General features: G+C 38.0%; 1 protein-coding gene across 24 annotated transcripts in view; it reads left to right on the top strand.

The window, feature by feature from the left end:
• Positions 1 to 20,234, top strand: part of celf2 (CUGBP Elav-like family member 2) — a 620,922-nt gene that overhangs the window by 192,926 nt on the left and 407,762 nt on the right. For 3 of the 24 annotated variants that reach the window (XM_062983265.1, XM_008110296.3, XM_062983262.1), the window contains exon 1: positions 14,458 to 14,847. The exons of 1 other annotated variant lie outside the window; for it this stretch is intronic. In XM_062983265.1, the coding sequence (XP_062839335.1) occupies positions 14,741 to 14,847 (107 nt within the window). In that variant the 5' untranslated portion in view covers positions 14,458 to 14,740. Of the gene's footprint in view, positions 1 to 14,442; positions 14,848 to 20,234 lie in introns of those variants that run through there. 20 more of the 24 variants (XM_062983253.1, XM_062983251.1, XM_062983252.1 and 17 more) reach the window with 19 other exon arrangements.

The raw sequence follows: 20,234 nt of genomic DNA, 5'->3' as shown, positions 1-20,234 counted from the left end.
TGTAGAAGACTCTACACATTCCATAAAAACAGGTATTTATTTCAGTTTATTCAGTGTACAAATTGCCAAGGGTTGGAGTCAGTGAGGAAAGGATTTTCCTGCATGTTACAAAATCCCACTAGTCACTTAGTCTTGGAATATGAGAAGGACAATGTCTGAACATGGGTAAATTCTGACATACTTCCTGTAGTTGTGAGGGTCACAAATTGGGGAAAATTGGCAGCATCATACTTTCCACTTGACAAACTGACATTTTTGGCAAGAGCTACCATGTGATAGTAGACACTGTGGGCCCTTGGTGTCTGCCGGAGTTTGGGTCTAAGACCACCATGGATGCTCATGTTCCTTTATTTATTTATTTATTTATTTATTTATTTACAGTATTTATATTCCACCCTCCTAACCCTGAAGGGGACTCAGGGCAGATCACATTACACATATAAGGCAAACATTCAATGCCTTAACATAGAACAAAGACAAAGACAAACGCGGTGCTCCGAGCTGGCCTCGAACTCATGACCTCTTGGTCAGAGTGATTTGTTGCAGCTAGTTGCTCAACAGCCTGCGCCACAATGCCACAATGGTGTAGCAATAGGGTGTAAAACTGAAGCATTAAGGTTTGCTTTTTTTAAGCCATGATAGTTGAATCTGTAGATGCAAATCCATGGTTATGGAGGGGCAACTGCAACCCAAAATTTGATGATTTTTCTGTGTATTTAGAACTTCCTTTCTTTCTGTCTTCTGCCTTCCTTCCTTCTTCCACAACATCGATCATTTCATAAGAATTAGGGATCAAATATCTCAGCCTCTTGTGGTTTTTGCTTCATCTCCTAGTATCCTCACCGTTGGCTATGCTGTCTATGGTAAAAGGTGCCAACCCTTGAGGCAGAGGTTTAGACCTTTTATAATGTAGCTAGTTTCCTTGTCTCTTCTTGGAACTCATCATAGAGCAGATCTAAAGCATGCATTAATGCTTATTTCCCATGAGGCACTGAATAAAGCCTTCTGTTGTCAAATGAGTGCTTCATCTCTGATATTTTGATCTGACATGTAGAGGGGTGACTGTATTTGCAACTACTTCTGATTGGGGAGAAAAGTAATTCCAGAAGCCAGGAGGTAGCACAACTAGTTGATTGGCTGGGCCATAGGGAAAAGTGGATGGGGTTTCTCCCACTTTAGTGTTTGCAGAGACATGATGTGGCTCCAGGATTACAGGTCATGGCTCCTGACTCAGAATACATCTTTAAATTGCACTTTTAGCACCACTTATGAGGAGTGTGTCTTCTTCCCGTTCTGATCCTGACTGTTAACATATAAATGCATTTCCACTTTAAATGTCAGGCACTCTGGGACATTCCTAAAGACTGAGCCATCCCTGCAATTCCCTGATAACATACTGATAGTGAAACTGAGCCCTGGTGAGCCCTTAGAGTTGGCCTGATGATTGAAGTTCCAACTTAATGGTGTGCATGATGTTGCAATGTTTCGGGTACCATTTGTTGTTGTTTGGGATACTTGGCTTTCTACCATACTTATCATCCAGAATAAAGCAAGATGAAATGATTCCTTGTTCTGTCTCTTTGGTTGCTATGATTTAGGATTTGAGCCCTGCTTACTGGGTTTCTCTATCGAGTGAAAACGATGCATAATGAAAGTGCTTGCATATGATTCTGGCCAGTGTCAGGGAGCTGCAGAGTCTAGTCTTTCATATGACCGGCTTAACCCTGAAACAATGCCTCTGGTTGTGTTCATTAGCAAAGGAACTCCAGGGTTTTAGACAAAATGTCAAGTCTGGGCCATGGACAGAAGCTGAAGCTAAGCCAGGAGCCATGAGGAAAGACAGTGGATGAGACCAGAGTGCAAAACAGAGGTCAAATCAAGGAACAAGCCAGAACTCAGGTCCAAAAAAAAAAAAACAAGGCAGGAGATCAAGCAGGACTGAGAAACCATCTGGATGACTTGGGTTAGGAATGAAAATTTGCATAGACTTCATCCTTCTAGAAAACTGCAGGTAATTTTTCTGTAAGAAAGTCAGAAACCACAGTCTTCAAGGACTGTTCCCAAATTGAGACTCCTTTGCAGCCATCAAAGTCCCCTTCCACACAGCTGTATAAAATCTACATTGAACTGGATTATATAGCAATGTGGACTCAGATAATCCAGTTCAAGGCAGATATTGTGGAGTATCTGCCTTGAAATTCTGAGTTATATGGCTGTGTGGAAGGGCCGCAAAACATCACTCTCGGCAACTGGTGGAAAGAGGAGGAAAACAGGACCAAAAATACAGAAAACGAAGGTGGTCTGTGCTCCATGGGAAAGGGGAGGAAAGGCATCTGTAAGCATGGCCTCCTTATTTGTTTTTCTTCTTCCAATCCAGGACCACCTGCTTAGGCACAGACAGCGTTGCACTATACATGTTTGAAGAAGGATCTGAGCATTTTTGTTTATTTCCACACAACACATCATCTTTTTATGTAAGAATACTTTTGTTCTGCATTAAGAAGACCTGAAATGCTCAAACTATTCCAAAACTGTGGGTAAAATATCTTAAAATGTGCAAAAATTCTTACAGGTGACCTTTTGATCATTATTATTTAACGCAAGTGCAAGAATGAAAGAAACGAAGTGTTGCATTTCCATCTCCAATTGTGTACAAATGCCAGGAATCTCAGAGAGAATAACAAAGCAATAGAGATTTTTTACTTCGTTACAGAAAGGCTTCCATCAGATATCAAGATAAGAGATAAGGAAATGCCAAAATTTCTTTTTTATACACGCATAACTCTAGTTTTCTTCATTTACCAGCAAGGAAACAAAGTGCACAGAAGAAGTTTGTTCCAATTTTTCAAAAGAATATTTTTTGCAGAAGACAGAACAAGGAGCAGCTAGGCAAGGAGCAGCTACTACGTAAATATAATTGCCTTGTTCTGGTGGGGGTACCTGAGACATCAACTGAAGCAGCAAGACAAGAGGTCTTCTACACAAAGTGTGGTTAGCATTATCTCTCCTCTCTTCAGATGGCATCAGCCAGCCTTAGAAAAAGAACTTCTTTCTCGTTGTTCCTGTTGATACTCCAGGTAGTTACAAAAGAACTTCTCACATCTAACCAAACCCAAGAAAATTAACTTATGAAACAAAACCACTGCTGCCATAGGAAGATTGGCTCTAGAAATATCACCCACAGGTTTAGGTCCTTGCTTCGAGTTGCTTTCATTTTAAGACTGGATCCTGGGTGATAGAAGGAAAGAATTTGGACAACACAACGGTAATGTGAAGAGAGCTATGTTTGGTTTAGCAGCAAAAAGAATGTTGTTCTGGTTGTTAAAGAAGGATAATTGCCAATCAAAAAAGCTCCTGATGCATGGAGCTTCTCTTATAATTTACTTTTTAAGAAAACAGCTATTGTATTTGGTTAGGAGAGAAAGCTGTAAGATTCTGGATGCTTTGCTTTCCCTTTGTCTTCTTTATCTGACATCAGGTGCTAAATGGGTTTTTACAAGCAGGGACTAAAACTAATAACAATTTATACTCAACTTATTGAGCAAATAGCAGGAGTATCTTTTTAACACTGTTAGCAAAAAATAACCAATTTCGGGTTTGCATGCAAAGTTGCTCAGGCCAATTAGCGTGAAATTTAATTTGCATTAATCACCATGAGGTCAGCAAGAAATTAACTTGAGGTGTGTGGATTTCACAGGGAAGTATGGTAATGCGAGAGCGGTTATGTCTCCAGAATGGCTTGTCTTTTCTATCCCCATTAGTGTTTGGGGTGCTCAGCAAGTTCATGCTAGTGGTAGAAAATGTACTTTGTGGGAATAAAGTCCCACTGGTAATTCTTGGTGTTAGATCATAAGAGAAAAGATTCTGAAGTGGTAGAACTAATAAAGTCTTCTATGCGTGTGATGGTGGGAGGAGCCATTGTGCATCATTATAAGATGTGTGTGTGTGTGTGTGTGTGTGTGTGTGTGTGTGTATACATGCCCTCAAGTTGCCTGTAAACTTATGGCAACCCCATTCATAGGACTTTCTTATGCAAGGAATACTCAGAAGTGGTTTTCCAATCTTTTCCTCTGAAATCTGATAGATCAGCATATAAAGTTAGGTATGCACAGATTCTTATCAGCCTGGAATCAATTAAAGTTATGAGTCTGAGTCATATGCTAATCTTGGTTGATAGTGATCATGAAGGACTCTTGTGCTACATAAGTGTGAACATTTGTTTCTTGTAGTAGGTGTTGTATTTTATTATTGTATAGTATCTTGATGTCTGTGTCTAAGATTTCATAGGAATAAAGAGGAAAGTATCTGATCCTAATATTCTACACATATTTCCATGAGAATGTGGTTTTAACTTATTTGTTCATTATGTGATCACTACATTTAGCTCACACTTTTTGTAAGCTAAGCTTCAGAAGTGCAACGATTTCACATTGTCCAAAATCCTATCGTTATCAGAAGAGCAAAGAAATCAAGTCAATTGGATTTGCCTATTTGTTGATTTGGAGCCCCTGGTGGTGCAGCGTATTAAACCACTGAACTGCTGAACTTGCTGATCAAAAGGTTGGTGGTTCGAATCCAAGGAGTGGAGTGAGCTCCCACTGTTAGCCCAGCTTCTGCCAACCTAGCAGTTTGAAAACATACAAATGTGAATAAATCAATAGGTACCGCTCTGGTGGGAAGGTAACGGTGCTCCATGCAGTCATGCTGGCTACATGACCTTGGAGGAGTCTACAGACAACACTGGCTCTTCAGCTTAGAAATGGAGATGAGCACTAACCCCAGAATCGGACACGACTGGATTTAATTTACCTATGTGTTGATTCGCCATTCAACTGTTGATTTGATAAACTTACTCTGGAACTAGCCAGAAGGATTCCATCCTCATTATCTTGGGTTATTTGTAATGATTGGTCAGAACTACACTTGTGCATTTTGGGTGAATCGCTATCCTTTTCTGCTTGATAGATACCAGAAGCCCCACATATCCGTTTTCCAGCACCTCCCAAAAACAAGCATGCTGCCAAATGGATGTTTTTATTCTGCATAAAAAAACCAACTTCTTTTTGGCCCATTGACAGCAATGAGGAACTTAGGTTCCCCTTTCCCCTGGGAACCTTTCTTTTCTTCCCTTCAAGGGAACCTAGGTGTTAGCAATGGGGTTAAGAAAGCACCCTACCTAGCCCATTATGAGGGGGCACTTCCCACAGGCACCCCTTCCATATCCTTCATTAAGACCTGGATTTAAAAAAAGCATCAGAGTTACCACTCTTTCTCAATCCTATTCCTTTCCCTTCTGTTTGTAGAAGAAGAGTAGACCAGGTTTAATGCTTCTTAAAGTTGTTGTACTCTAGAGAAGAGGCAAGCATACATGCTTTCTCTCCCAGCATCAGCACTGCACACAGCTTTCCAAGGCATTTTAAGGAGGCCCAGGAAGGGAAAAGCGATGACCTGGAATTCAGTAGAAGCTATCATCCCTGGACTACCTTAAAGATCCCCTCTCTTGCCTTCAATCTCCTGTCTGCTTGGGGTTTTGTTTCCTTAAAACTGTTTCTACTTTCTACTCAAGAGGAGAGGTAGGTTTATAGAATCATGAAGTTGGAAGAGATTTCATGGGTCATCCAGTCCAACCCCCTGCAAAAACACAAGAAAATCGCATTCAAAGCACCCCCAACAGATGGCTTTTCTTTTTGTTTTCTGGAATTACTATTATTAATCATTATTATTATGTTGTAGAAGTATTTTCTGAAGAAGAGGTAGAGAAGGAGAAAAAGAAGCTAAAAGGGCGAAACCCCCCAAATGCATGCATACGCCCCCACCCACCATCCCTCAGGTCCCCAACTACCAGTCAGTCCCACTAAATACGAAAATCAGGAAAATCAAGGAAAATCAAAAAGATTCAACTGTGATGACAAATAGGGAAGGAGGAGCCAAGATCAGGTCCTACTTGCTTTCGTTGCAGGTGGGTTTTTGTACTGGGAGGGCCCTTACCGTTGTGGGCTCCAGAAGAAAACAAATCCATGCACAGGTCTATTCAGAACCTTCAATGCATCACTTGATCCACTGCAAGTACAGGTGAAGTACTCATGCATTCCCTATTACAAGATGGGATAATATGAGGCAGACTAGCAGTTATACGTGCAGTTACACAATATCAAAATTTAGCAATGGTTTGCTGTAGCACAGCTGCCACAGAACTACATGTAGAGTTACACTACACAAACCGTTGTGTTTGCCTTTCCTTTCCTTGCATCCTACATGCCAGTGGGCATTCATGAAACACTCCAGAGTGGACATATTTCAAATAATCTGATAAGAAGTGCAGCAAAAAAATTAAAAAAGTTGAAGAGCTGATTTATTTCTATTTGCAGATCTAATTATCCTGTTTCATTTTTAATGCCGTGACATCAAGAATTGCTAGATAGTTTCTGCCACAGCTGCAATGTAAGTGCATCATTGGTGCCAGATTTCCCACTACTTATTTCTCTCAAGTCCACCAACAGAAGCTCCATTGATCTCTTGAAAGGTCTCTGCAGAAGTCATGTTTTACTTCACTTTGAAAGAAAACCATTGTGCTCTCTGATGGCAATGCTGACAATTTTACCCAATTTTTGAAGAGGAAAAGCAGTCCTATAGCCAGAACTCTGCATTCCTTTTGCTCCTTCTAAGTATTCATATATGTGGGAGTGAGGAGAGCCTACGCCTGACCTATGAAATTTAATGGACTCTTATAAATAAGGATGGCAGAAGAATAATTAGGGAGACAGATTTTGGCCTTAAAACAGTTTTGCCATGCTGGGTGAAGCCTTATCAAATGTTAGATGATATTTAAGAAGAAAATCTGTACTGGATTAGGACAAAGGACTCTGTCCAGCATTCTGTTATTACAAGTGGCCAACCAAATGTCCAAGCAAACAAATAAAAAAATGATACATTTATTTTAAAAATGTCATTGATATTGAAAATAGCAAAATACTTTTGTGGAGAGAAGCTTTCCAATACTATTACTATTATTATGTTTGGGGTTGAGAGCTGAAAATCTCAATTAACATGGAGAGGCGAATTTATATGAGGTGTTACCCTGTTTACAAGCCATGTGCACGAAGAAGAGGTGAAAGCACCCCACAAATTTCAGAAGGCAAGATTTTATGGATACTTTCTGCCATTGTTCGTAATTCCAATCAAGTCAACTTTGATTTGTGGCAAAGTTATAAATGAGAGATCTCCCAATCACTCAGCCTTGCTCTAATCTTGCAAGCTCAGGGCTTCCTATACCACCTATAATGCAGTGTCATGGTCTCCTATGCCACCTATAAGGCAGCCATTATCTTTTCTCTTTTGACCATTTATTTGTCTTTTTTGGCAGTCCATTGTACAGTAGAGTCTCACTTATCCAACATAAACGGGCCGGCAGAATGTTGGATAAGCGAATATGTTGGATAATTAGAAGGGATTAAGGAAAAGCCTATTAAATATCAAATTAGGTTATGATTTTACAAATTAAGCACCAAAACATCATGTTATACAACAAATTTGACAGAAAAAGTAGTTCAATACGCAGTAATGCTATGTAATAATTACTGTATTTACGAATTTAGCACCAAAATATCACAATGTATTGAAAACATTGACTACAAAAATGCGTTGGATAATCCAGAACGTTGGATAAGTGGGTGTTGGATAAGTGAGACTCTACTGTATTTGCAGAACTCTTCATCAGCACTTCATTTAAAATGAGTTGATCATCTTTTCAGTTTTCTTCACTGGTCAGTTTTCACAACCATACATAGAAATTGGAAATATAATGACATGGGCAATTCTAATTTTGGTATTCAATGCTTTATCTTCACACTTGATTATCTTGTCTAGTTCTTTTATAGTTGCCCTACTGAGTTGTACGGTCATTTTCTGGTTTCTTGACTGCAGTCTCCATATTGATTAATAACTGAGCCAAGGCATTGAAAATCCTTAGCAACTTCAGTGTCTTCATCATCTATTTTAAAGTTATATGAATCATCTGTAGTCAGCATTATTGTTTTATTAACATTCAACCATAAACCTGTCTTTTCATTTTGTTCCTTAGCTTTCTTTAATAGACAGTCGATGTTTTTGGTAATTTCTGCTAGTAATATGTTGTCATCTGCATATCTTAAATTGTTGATGTTTCTTCTTCCAGTTTTCACAACTTCTTCCCCAGAATCTTATCCATCAGGTAGTCCATTAAGTGTCGTTTTTTTAAAAAAAAAAATCTAAATTTTCCTAATGGAAGATTGCATTATGACATACCATCATTCCGTGGAACTTCTGCCTGGACTTGGAATATGTAGTCAAAAAGTGATTGATCTTGAACACATCCTTGTTTTTCACCTCATCACTTGAGCTTGACCATGTCACTGTGTTTCTGCTAACCTTTTTCATATGATTGTTGAGAAGAAAATGGGGCAGGGAAGGATGAAATCACAAATAATACAATAAAGAAAGGGCAGAGCCTAACGCTATTCTAGTCATGGAACCTTGAACATTGATTGTAAACTGGAAAGGGTGCTCTTGAATGCAGTAGGATATTTTTATTGCTTGTACTGAAATGTCATCATTATTAAATTGTTTAAACCACTTATATATAACCCTTCATAACTTGGCATGGTCATCAGATTCAGAGAAAATCCAGTTCTTGAGCCAAATTGATTAGAATTTGAAAACCTTAGGATTTCTCTGAAGCAGAATCTGATTTGCTGGGGAAAGAAGCTCATTGTTGTTGTGTACCTTCAAGTCATGTCTGCCTTATGTAAATTTTAGCTCCACTTAAATGAGAGTGGGTATAGTGCAGACTGTGAGTTATTAAATGACCCTTCAATGTAACTTTTGACGGTATCTCCTAAACATGTAAAAATACATTAAAATACCTCACAAGCAGCCCAGAATTCTGTACCATCACTGTGAAGTCTTAGTTTTTATCTTTGAGTAATTTCACAATTGTGACATTTCAAAATGGTGACAAAATGGTGATGCAATTTTACTTTCTTTCATCGTTTTGAAAAGGACTGCAGAAGGGAACAGGTATTTGGACTTGTGAAGAGCGTGGGGAAAAATTGTCCTGTGACATCCATGCAGTTGTCCACCCTGTCCTAAAGCTCAGCAAATCTTCTGTAGGTTGAGAGGACAGAGATACCTCAGTAAGGAGTCCCACAAAACATACATATTTCCCACTGACTCTCCATGTCAGAAACATATGTAATGATGAAGAAAGCCATAACTATGTCACCAATAGCTCTAGTGTCCTAGGGCTCTGCCTTTTCCTCTCAATTACTGTAGCATTTTGGGGAAGGATATGGAAGGAACTAATCATTGGCACTTGATTAGTTTTTACCTCATTTGGTGACTGAATGTCTGGATGCAAGTCAGCAGCAATGGTCCCTGGTGGTTTCTCTGTCAGTGTGGTGGTGAATCTGCTCTTGATTTTTGTTGGAACTTTAAAGGATCTAATTTTGAGCTTAATGAACCTATTTTGAGGATAGGATTCAGCACCTTGGATAGCTTTCTTAAGCTATAGACCAAAACCTAGTACTTATTCTATTTTTCAAACATTTCATTCTGCCTTTTATTGTACAATCTCAGGAGAGATCTCTCTGAATTCCTGCAAAACTACTGAATAAAATCACTGCATTGAATAATGTTTAAAAGAGCAAAATATGAAAGAGAGAACCTTATAATTTGACTATATCTGGGCCAGAAGCATACTATAGAATACAATGGAAGAGCTAGAGAGGCCTATGAATGTTTCGGTGGGAGGGGGGATATGTTTTGAATTGTGGATAAGTGAAACCATAGATATTAAATTCATGTATAAGGGGTGATACTTTATCATCTTCCTTCTAACTGTGGACACGCAGCTTCAGACATGCAGGGAGTTGTAGCCATATGATGGGATTATCTTGCAACCCTCATTTGAAAATAGTGCCTCCTTCCTATATAAAAGAATATAGAGGTAGTCAGGTCTTGAAAAGTTTCATATGCAGACAATGGGAACTGTTGGTTTCCATGTTGGAAGGAATTGCTTTTTCGCAGTTCAGGATTTATTCAGCGCCAAATATACACATGATTGTTTTACACTAAAACAAAATTTTCTGTACAGAAAATAATATTTTGCAGAAAAGGGCTAGTTTCCATACAGAAAACATATGTACACATTTTCTACTTAATAAGCCCTTAATTTCGAACTGACCTTGAAAGCTGTGTAGTTTTCAAAATCTTTCTCAAAATGGAACAAAAATTGCTGAAATTACTTGTTGCATCAGCAATGAATTAATGTGTCTAGTCCATTTTATGCGGTTTGTTCTGCCCATGCTATTTCCTATACAAAAAAAGGTTAGTTTCAATGCTTAAGGATGTGGATGTTGTGCTGTACTGATGTGGATTTTTACAGTTCAGAACTTATCTGTGCAAGGAATCTTATCAAGATAGAATTATACTTATCAGAGTTTCCTCAACTCAAAATGCATTTTCATTATTTTTGAAATATTTTCAAATATTTTTCTATTCCTAAAACAGACTCCTCTACTTGACCCAGTGTGTGAGTGGATAGGTTTATAATTTTACTGTCTAGGTTCATGGTGTTCCGATTGTGGGCCATAGAGGTTTGTAGTAAAATCACTTCTTATTTTTCTTCTTGTTTAGATCTCTTAGATCTTTTCCCTGTTCTTGGAGAAGTTATGTCCATTGCTGAGTTGCATAGAAGACTGGTTTGCTCTATGTGGCTCTAGACTAGGGATTTCTTTCTTGATCTTTCCTCCTTTGTGTGGGCAATGCACAGCATCTAATATTTTCTTGTAGGGAAGGACACACAGTTTGTCACTATACTCTATATGGCATGTTATCATAGCTGATCCCTCACCCTCTGTCCCTCGGGAATGCTTCCGCAATCATTTGCATTTCTTCAGAAAAATGATGCCTGTCTGCAGCTGGGCAAGAATATTGAAGAGACTGATGGATTTCCTCTCCATCTGGTTGAATTCAATGCCTTCTATTATAATATCCTTCAAGGACATAACTGTGCTAGTCTGTTTCTGCATAAAAAGATATAAAGAACTCCTGAATCATATAAAGAAATGGACTAGAGTCTACAGAAGTTGATATTGAGTCCATTATATCTCTTGGAATTATCTTTTTGAACACCTTCAAACTTCCTTCCTTATTTTTTAATCTTAACGAAAAATGTTCTTGGTTTCCAAAACATTCAGAAATTTCATGTAATACTGTTTTATCATCTCATATTTTTCGATTACATGTATTGGTCAGGGTGCTTTGTATTATGTTGTTGATTTTTTGTATTTTATCTGAATGCTATTTTTTTAAAAAAAATTATTGTATATTATATACCTACATTTTAGACTGTAGGCCTTTGTCAGGACCCACTGTTTTTGTATTGTTTTACTTGTAAAGTGCCATATAAATCAACAATAATTAATAATATTTTAATGCTGAAACAGACCAACATTAGATACGTGTGAGAGAAATAGAGAGACAGACAGACAGACATAGTAATAGGTATACTTTAAAATATGAGCCAAACAATACCACATTTTCCATTTTCTATTTGCATTATACAGGTTATACTAGAGGTTGAAAGCATCTTTGTTGTTGTTTATTTCTTGAGAGAATAATGGTTTCTCCAGTGTTAGATAAAACCTTTAATATTTTGCAAAGTCCTTTGGGGAATTTTTCTGTACAACAATACATATTTTCTTTCTTAACAAAATAAACACATTTTTCCCTTTTGTGTAGAGAACATGTTTTTGGACAGAAAAAGGTCTTTCCTAAACTTGTTTTCTGTTCAAGAGAACCACAGAATTTTCTTTGCAAAATAGTTCCCTCGAAGGCTTTGCAAACTGAAGACACCAAAGAACTGAGCAGAACCTTTTTTCCTCCTGTAGCACAAACGCTACTATGGAAACTATTTTTCTTTGCATGTAAAGAAAACAGATGTTGTTGTTGATATACACTAGTAATATGCACAAGCACTTTCATGTGTTTTCTCAAGTATCACTCCATAACTGAGGAACAAAATTGAAATAAATTCTTATTTATTCATCATAACTCTTTAACACAACATTGATACTTTTGAATTTTCCAAGTTTCGTTCTTAGGAACATTTCTATGATATATTCATGTGAGTTGCATACTAAATCCCAGTTTAAATTTAGTGTCCCCCTCAATTTTCTATCAAGAGAATCAATTTTAAAGATGATTGTGTGCTTTCAATTGTTTCTAGGCTATGGTGACCATAAGGCAACCGTATTAGAGGATTTTCTTTGCAAGATTTCTTCAGAAGAGGTTTGCCCATTTACTGAGGCTGAGAGAGTGTGGACAAGCAGGGATTTTAACATTGTATTTCATAGTCATAGTCCAATGCTCAAAACTTTACATGACATTAGCTTTTGATCTAAAAGGTACTGAGTAGTAAATAATCTTGCCATATCATTTTGAGCAGATTTAGAAGACAGGAAAGATCATGAATTGCCTTTTTTAACATCTCAAAACTGATAATTCCTAAATGTACAGAACTCAATCTGTTAATTGGGACCATGTCATGCCATGCCCCTGGAAATGCAGCCGTGTGCTGTCAAGGGGTTGCAGTGGTTTGATCAGAAGGATAACAAGTAGCCACTATCCTAGGTTGTGGAAATGCCACAAGATAGCGATTTCATGTGGTAAAATCCATAGGCAGAACCTTATATCTGGTGGTGAATGTAAGGGCAGAAGGAGGAGCAAGCCTCACATTTGGTTTGTGAAACTCCTGCACCTTTTCTCACTACTTTCCCCACCAGACATGAGGACAATCATAAATTTTGCTGCAGTCGCCAAGACTAAGAGCATTCCCCATGTATGAATTCTTCCTATCTTGCTGATTTGGCCACCAACAGTGAATGTATCTGTGCTGCCAAATTAATGCAGTTTGGCGCCACTTTAATTGCTCTGACTCAGTGGTACAGAATCATGGGAGTGGTAGTTTGACAAAGTCTTCAGCTTTCTCTAACGAAGAGTGCTAATGCCTCACCAAACTCAAATCTAGGGATTCCATAGCAATGAGCTATGGTAATCAAAATGATGTCAAAATACACTTATTCTACACTGCAGATCCTCTGTGTATGTGCTTTTCCCAAGGATGTAGTCTTGGGAAGTGTGACAAAATGAAGCCAGTGGCCCTTGTGTAAGGATTTTGACTGAAAATGCACACATTTGGGGGGACGATATCCACAAACATGTTTATGTAATAGGGGAAATGCATTAAAATGCATAGCCAGCTAGAGAGATGAATTAGGAAAAAAATATTCATGAGCTTCAGTAAAAAAAAGTCTCACAATCAAACATGGAGCAAGTGAGGATGCTTGTGGGATTCTTAGAAACACAATGAAAATATGACAGATTTTCACCTTCCCACGAAAGAGGGGACATCCAAATTGCTAGAAGTAAGGTAACGGCACTCCATGCAGTCATGCCGGCCACATGACCTTGGAGGTGTCTATGGACAACGCCAGCTCTTCAGCTTAGAAATGGAAATGAGCACCAACCCCCAGAGTCAGACATGACTGGACTTAACGTCAGGGGAAACCTTTACCTTTTTACCTTAAGTGGGGTGGATATTTAAGACTACTAAGAGACCCAGCTTTATTAAACAGTAATGCCTGAGCCCAACTTAAACTTGTTTACAAGAGAAAAAAGATATCAATTTCCTTAGACAACCTTGATTTGTGTTGATTTTGAGTGTGCAGAAAATCTTACATTGGGAATCTTCAGACTTAAGACTACTAAATATGACCATATATTTTGAGACCCAGCTTTATTAAACAGTAAAGCTTGAGCCCAACTTAAATTTGTTTACAAGAGAAAAAAGATATCAATTTCCTTAGACAGCCTTGATTTTTGTTGTTTTTGAGTGTGCCGAAAATCTCACATTGGGAATCTTCAGACTTAAGACTACTAAATATGACCATATCTTTTGAGACCCAGCTTTATTAAACAGTAATGCTTGAGCCCAACTTAAACTTGTTTACAAGAGAAAAAAGTATCTATTTCCTTAGGCAATCTATAGGGCCAATTTGCATTGAACCAATTCCAATTATAGAATACTAATACAGTGCTTTATTAAAACAAAGAAAATGGCATTGTAAAATTGGTAAAATGGAGAATAATGCTTACATATATAAATGCAACCTTTGCCTGCTCTTCTTGATTTGTGTTGTTTTTGAGTGTGCAGAAAATCTCACTTTGGGAATCTTCAGCATCAGTAAAAGAGTTCAGCCTCCACTTTCTTGAAGTGTGCAAAAACTCCTATCCAGCTGCAAGCATTCAAATGCTTTGAAATCACCAATGGTTTCCCGGCTTATGCAAATGACTCCTGAACTGGTTTTCTTCCCTCCGTTTCTCTGTGTGAGTGTTCCCTCCCCCCTCTCTATCTTTGAAAGATACTGTGCTTTCTTTCTTTCTTTGCATTTTCCTCAATGGCAATTAGAAGAAGAAGAAGAACCTAACACCAGCCAAGGAAGAGTGAACACAAACAAGACCCCTATGGGCAGCCTTGTGCATTAATGTAAAATATGCCCAGACAACATAACTTGTCAGAGAAGATTATTTCTGTGCGGTGAATCTGCAGGGGCCCCCTTTGCTCTGCCACTCCGCGTCTGGCAAGAGACAGAGAGAGAGAGAGAAAGAGAGTAGCCATTAGCGCGTAGCAACTGTGGCATTGATGTTTGAGTGTACTTCTGAACCGGCTTTTGTTGCAAAGATTGGTGTAGAAAGCATGCGCTGTCCCAAATCTGCTGTTACTATGAGAAATGAGGAGCTGCTTTTAAGGTAGGTCGATGCTTCTATTGTTTTATGGGGTCGCCAGGGCCCATTGTGGCATAGAAATACACTTGCGATGAAGTGCTCTTCTCCCACCCCAATTTCCTTATGGAGGGGGAGCAGAGCATTTTTTCAGGCTGGGTGAGGACCGTGCTTTTGTGCAAATGGTGTTTACAAGCCACTAGGTTCCAGTTCCGCTCACGCGAAAGTAGAATGGCAAAGAAGAAGTTAACCATATTTTGAAAACCCGGTTTGTGTGGGCTCTTCCACAGCCTCCGTGGTTATGAGGCATTCAAGCTTGGAATATTTATGTAGGGAAGAAGCCAAGGGAGACTCCATGTTAGAGCCAGTGCCCTAAATACCACTTTAATTTGGACTCTGGTTATATAAATAATCATTCCAGTTCTGCATTTGGCCACTGGATGCTCCTTTCGGGGAAGGCGGGGAGGGAGATAAATGTACTTAATAGGGGGAAACACTTATTGCGAAGATGAATGGATTTTTAATATTCGGGGAAGGGGGGTGGTGAGGAGCCAACCATGAAGAGAAGCTTTTTAGAGCAAGCGAAGAGGGCGGGGAAGAGCGAGAGAGCAAAAGTGCTTCAATTTTGCTGAAACTGGCACTCAGCTTTCGTGGTGGGAGGGGGGGGGGATCTAAGCCTTTTGTCTATTTCCTAGCAGACAGTCAAGCGTGTGAATATATCTTTTCAGCCACCAATGGGACAGCAGAACAATAGAGCTGTCAAGCTAGCTTAATGAATGCCAGGGTTTCGGGTTGCATTTCGTTGATTTGCAATTATTATTTGCAATTATTTCGGAATTTCTTTGTAAAATGCCTATCTTTTTCCATTCCCTCTTCTCTTGTTTGCATATGATATGAACTGTGTTACAATTGTTTGTCTTTAAAAAAAATGTAGAGAAGAGACTACGATATCCACTATTATGTGTTTTTGTTTCCTTCAGTGTATTGGGACTTTGCCTACCAGGAAAAAAAATGCTTGAAGAAGCTTCTTCCTCGGTTTGAGAAAGAAAACGTATCGATTTCTTGTCCTTAAACATTTCAGTAGTACTTGCTGCATGTTGTAGCCTTCCTCGTACTTTTATTTTTGGTTTATTTCAAGTTTCTTGTCTCCTTTGCGGGGATTCTGTTTTAGTTTTAGGAATGCAAAAATGAGTTATTTCACATTCAGGGGTCAGTGTCAATAAAAAATAGTTTCTAAGTTGCTTTTAATTCAATACCACTTTAAAAGCCTAGTTTATTTCATTTTTTTCTCTGCTCTGTCTGTTTTAAGCTATGCTGTAATGTTCTTTGGAGCCCTTGCTGGTAGAAAAGTGAGATATTAATTACGTAATTATAATAAGAAATAGAAAAGATTCCAATTTCAGAAGTACAGTAAAATCCGATATACATTTGCACAAAAGCAAAACCCATTGAGGTTGTTAGGGATTTACTCTTAAGGAAATGAGCCTGCGATTTGATAATGAATGCAATATTGAAGCTTCCCACCTGTTCCAACCATTGTTCAAGAGCAGTGCAAAATACACAGCTTTGTAAAGACGCATCTGGTTTGCAAGAATGTAAAAATCTGGACATGTTTTGCTAAATCTGTCAAATGGAAGTAGATGCTGCTCTTAATAAGCATGAGGGAACTTTAAGCATATTGCTGTTGAAATGTCTGTGATATCAGTTGGAAGAATGTAATTTTTGTTTTGCTTTTCAACTGCATGTTAAAACAAGCTTTCTTGAAAGTCTTCGTTCTTATTCGCTATAGAATTATTCTCTATTGGATTGTATGCTTCTGTCAACAAATTGCTGGGAGCGGAGGGTGACTTAAGAAGAGATGTAGCATCCCTTAAACAGCATTTCTAAATCTTGCACATATAACGTTTAAGAATGATATAATAATAATTCATTTTGACTTTAGTGGATTCTCACTCTTCAGGCTGCAAATAGTAGCCTCTCCATTAATGCTTTAGGGTCAGTTTTTTTTCCCAGGCAACTGTGGCCATGTTTTCTTCAACCATTCGCCATGAAATCAGTTTGCTTTAATTTCCAGATTTTCTACCTTTTTATTGAAATATATCCATCAAATTTTTACATATCCTTCTTTCATATACATAATATTTTCTGTTGTTGGGTTGCTGTGAGTTTTCTGGGCTGTATGGCCATGTTCCGGAAGCATTCTCTCCTGATGTTTTGCCCACATCTATGGCAGGCATCTTCAGAGGTTATGAGGTCTGTTATTTCCATATTATCTAGTTCATTGTGCAAAATATAATGTAATAGATTAATATTTTAAGCATGAAATCCCCATGTTGGAATTTTCTTTTCTTCCAGGAAACTTTTGAAGGGTTCCCAGTCTTTCTTGAATATTGAAAGCTCTTTTATCTGAAGATATGTTGTCAAAATGTCCATTTCTGCTATTTCATCAACTTTTACTATAAATTCTTACATTTTGGTGTTTCTTATAGTTCCATGTCCACGCATAAATAATTCTTGCTGCGGGTCTCATCAGAATGAAAAGTCTGTCATATGTCTTCAAAAGTGATCTATCTGTATGCCTAGTAAGAATGACTCTGGATGCAAGGGTATTTTAAGTTTTTATACTTTTTCTGTAATTTTATGGATCTCAGTCCAGTTCTTTTGCTCTTCTTATAGACGTGTTCCTTTGGACACCTTTGTCTCTGTTTCCCTCTAAATTTATATGGAGAAAGGTTCTGATTTGATAACCACAGTATATGATGAGCTATGGCTGGATCTACACTGTCATATAATTTGGTTTCAGCCAAAAATTTAATGATGAATGGGCTCTACTACCAAGGTCAATGTGTCATTTCTTCTGCCAGTCCAACTATGGTTGGTAATTCAACTATCTTCCCTAAAATGAGCTCTAGCAGATAAACATTGGCTGAACTTTGTCTCTGTATGTGTAGTCCACTGTGGAAATGTGTTTTATAATGCACAAGTAAAGTTTAGAATGGCTTTTCAGTATGAATTTACTCAATTGGCACACAGGTTACCTTGTGAACTTTTCTATAAGGGTTCTCAAAATCATACCTGCAGTTCGGAATATTATTCCATTTACTTTTTAAAAAAAAGGCCTTCATCTTTGCAATGTTTTCCTCTGAAAGCAAACTTCCTTAAGTAAGAGACTTCAAAGTCTTCAGGTACAGAGGGGTTCACTTTTGTTGCAAACATCTAAATGCAGGCGATGCTCTTATGCTTCAACAGGTAGCTTTGTTTTCCACCATAGCCATTCATTGATCGCTTGGATCACAATCAATGGAAACTATCAACCACAGGTTACAAATGTGGGTTTTAAATCAGAATTTAATCAGAGCTGTCAGTGACTTTCAATAGTAATTGGGTTATTTCAGATAAACCTGTTTGCATATGTTGATCAGATTAATGAAGATAATTGAACACAAGTGTTTCCTTTGCAAGATTCCTTAGTTATGTAGGTGAATATATTCGTTTCAGTTGAACTTGGGCAGAGTACAAATCCTTCTGCTTCTTTTGTTGAAAGAAATGAATGTATCACTTGCTTGTGTTAGTGAAAGTAGGTAAAGTAATTTTCTCCTTCCATAATATTCAGTCCAGAGCCTGACAATAAAACCAGTTGGTAGTAGATTCAAGATTGCTAGCAGTGTACCTTTTCACATAGTATGTAATTTACTTTTGGAATCCGCATCCACCCAGCAGCCATGCTGACTGTCCATTACTTTAGGTTTCTTAAACAAAAGAAGGATATAAAAAATAGATGATAGGCCCATCAATGGCTTTTTGACATGCAACTAAATGGAACAGCTATGTACAAAAGCAGTATACCTGAGAATTTCAACTAACAAGGAAGTGTATCACTGTCCTGCCTTGTTGGTAAATATCCAGATATGATGGTCTCTCTGCCTCTCATGCTGGTTTAGCTGGAACTTGGCTTGCTTGAGAAAGGCAATTATTTGGGTTTAAAACAACAACCAATTTATATATTTCTCACATTTATATCCTGTCCTTTTCAACCGAAAGGACTGACCAAGTGTTTGATGCTATATAGTCCAATGAGAATATGCATATTGTATTTTTTTTGTCTACTTAACAAACTTTGGATTATCCCCAAAATAATGTTTAAAGCAATTTTAAGGCAACCCACTAGTCGCTATTATTTTTGAGATACTAGATCAGTGGTTTGCAACCTGTGGGTCCCCATGTGTTTTGTCCTACAATTCCCAGAAATCCCAGTTTACCAGCTGTTAGGATTTCTGGGAGTAGAAGGCCAAAACATCTGGGGACCCACAGGTTGAGAACCACTATACTAGCACATTATATGTTACATCTCTTATTCAAAAGGCTAGGATTGCAGTTCACCTCCCCCCAGATTTTGAAATACCTATATTTGCATATCTGTAAAAAATGAGATATTTTGGAGATGGGACCTAGGTCTAAATACAAAATTCCTTCATGTTTCATATACAGCTTATACACAAAGTATAAAGAAACAGCATGTATATACACTGAGCGTTTGTTTACATTGAACCATTCCCGTAGAAGGTGTTGGATAAGGGATGCTCAACTTGTACTCAGTACTCAAATAGTAATGTGTTATTAGATACTATGTTATATTTCTCCTCCACTTCTTTTCTTTATAATGAAAGTAACAAGGCCCATATTTGCAGGGGATACATTCTTGGTCCTTACATGGATATGTAAAATCTCAGATAACACCAAAACCCATTGAAATGAAAGACTTCTGACCCAAAAGCATACAGTTGCATTGGAGAACCTAGAAAATAGCTAGACAGGACTTATTTGCCAAACATGAATAAATGACTTTTCTGAAGCATTACCCATCATAATATTATTTCCTCATTATCTCTCAGAGGAGATTTTTACAGGCACCTTCACCCACACCATCAAATAGTAGTATAATAAGAAGCTGGGATGGGTGGAGGGATAAACTAATAATGAGTAATGGTAATATGTTTCTTTTAAAAACACAGTGCTAATAACAATACCTTTCTAAAATACAATTTTCCAGTCCTGGTCACTACAGCTGTGAAGGTGCCATATTGCTGTTCCAACCATAAGCCCTTCTATGTGAAGAAGGTATGACCATGGTATCAAGGAAAGGGGACTCTTTCCAGAGATATAGCTATGGGGTGTTGCAGGGAAATGACAACATCACCCCCTACAAATAAGAATTCTGTCCCTCCAATGATTTAGTTCCTAAATTCTTGGTATTGTGGTGGTTACGAAAGCAAAATTACCAATGAAACATGAAGGCAGTAACCATAAAAGTTTCCATATCTCATATCTCAATAGGGACCTACAGAAAATTAAATGGGATAGACTTATTTCTACACACCTGGCTCTTCTAATGAGCAAATACTCACAATGGGGTA

The sequence above is a fragment of the Anolis carolinensis genome, chromosome 5, assembly GCF_035594765.1.
Source record: "Anolis carolinensis isolate JA03-04 chromosome 5, rAnoCar3.1.pri, whole genome shotgun sequence".
Lineage (NCBI taxonomy): Eukaryota > Metazoa > Chordata > Lepidosauria > Squamata > Dactyloidae > Anolis > Anolis carolinensis.
Note: the sequence above shows the minus strand (reverse complement) of the source record. Positions and strands in the feature narration are given on the sequence as shown.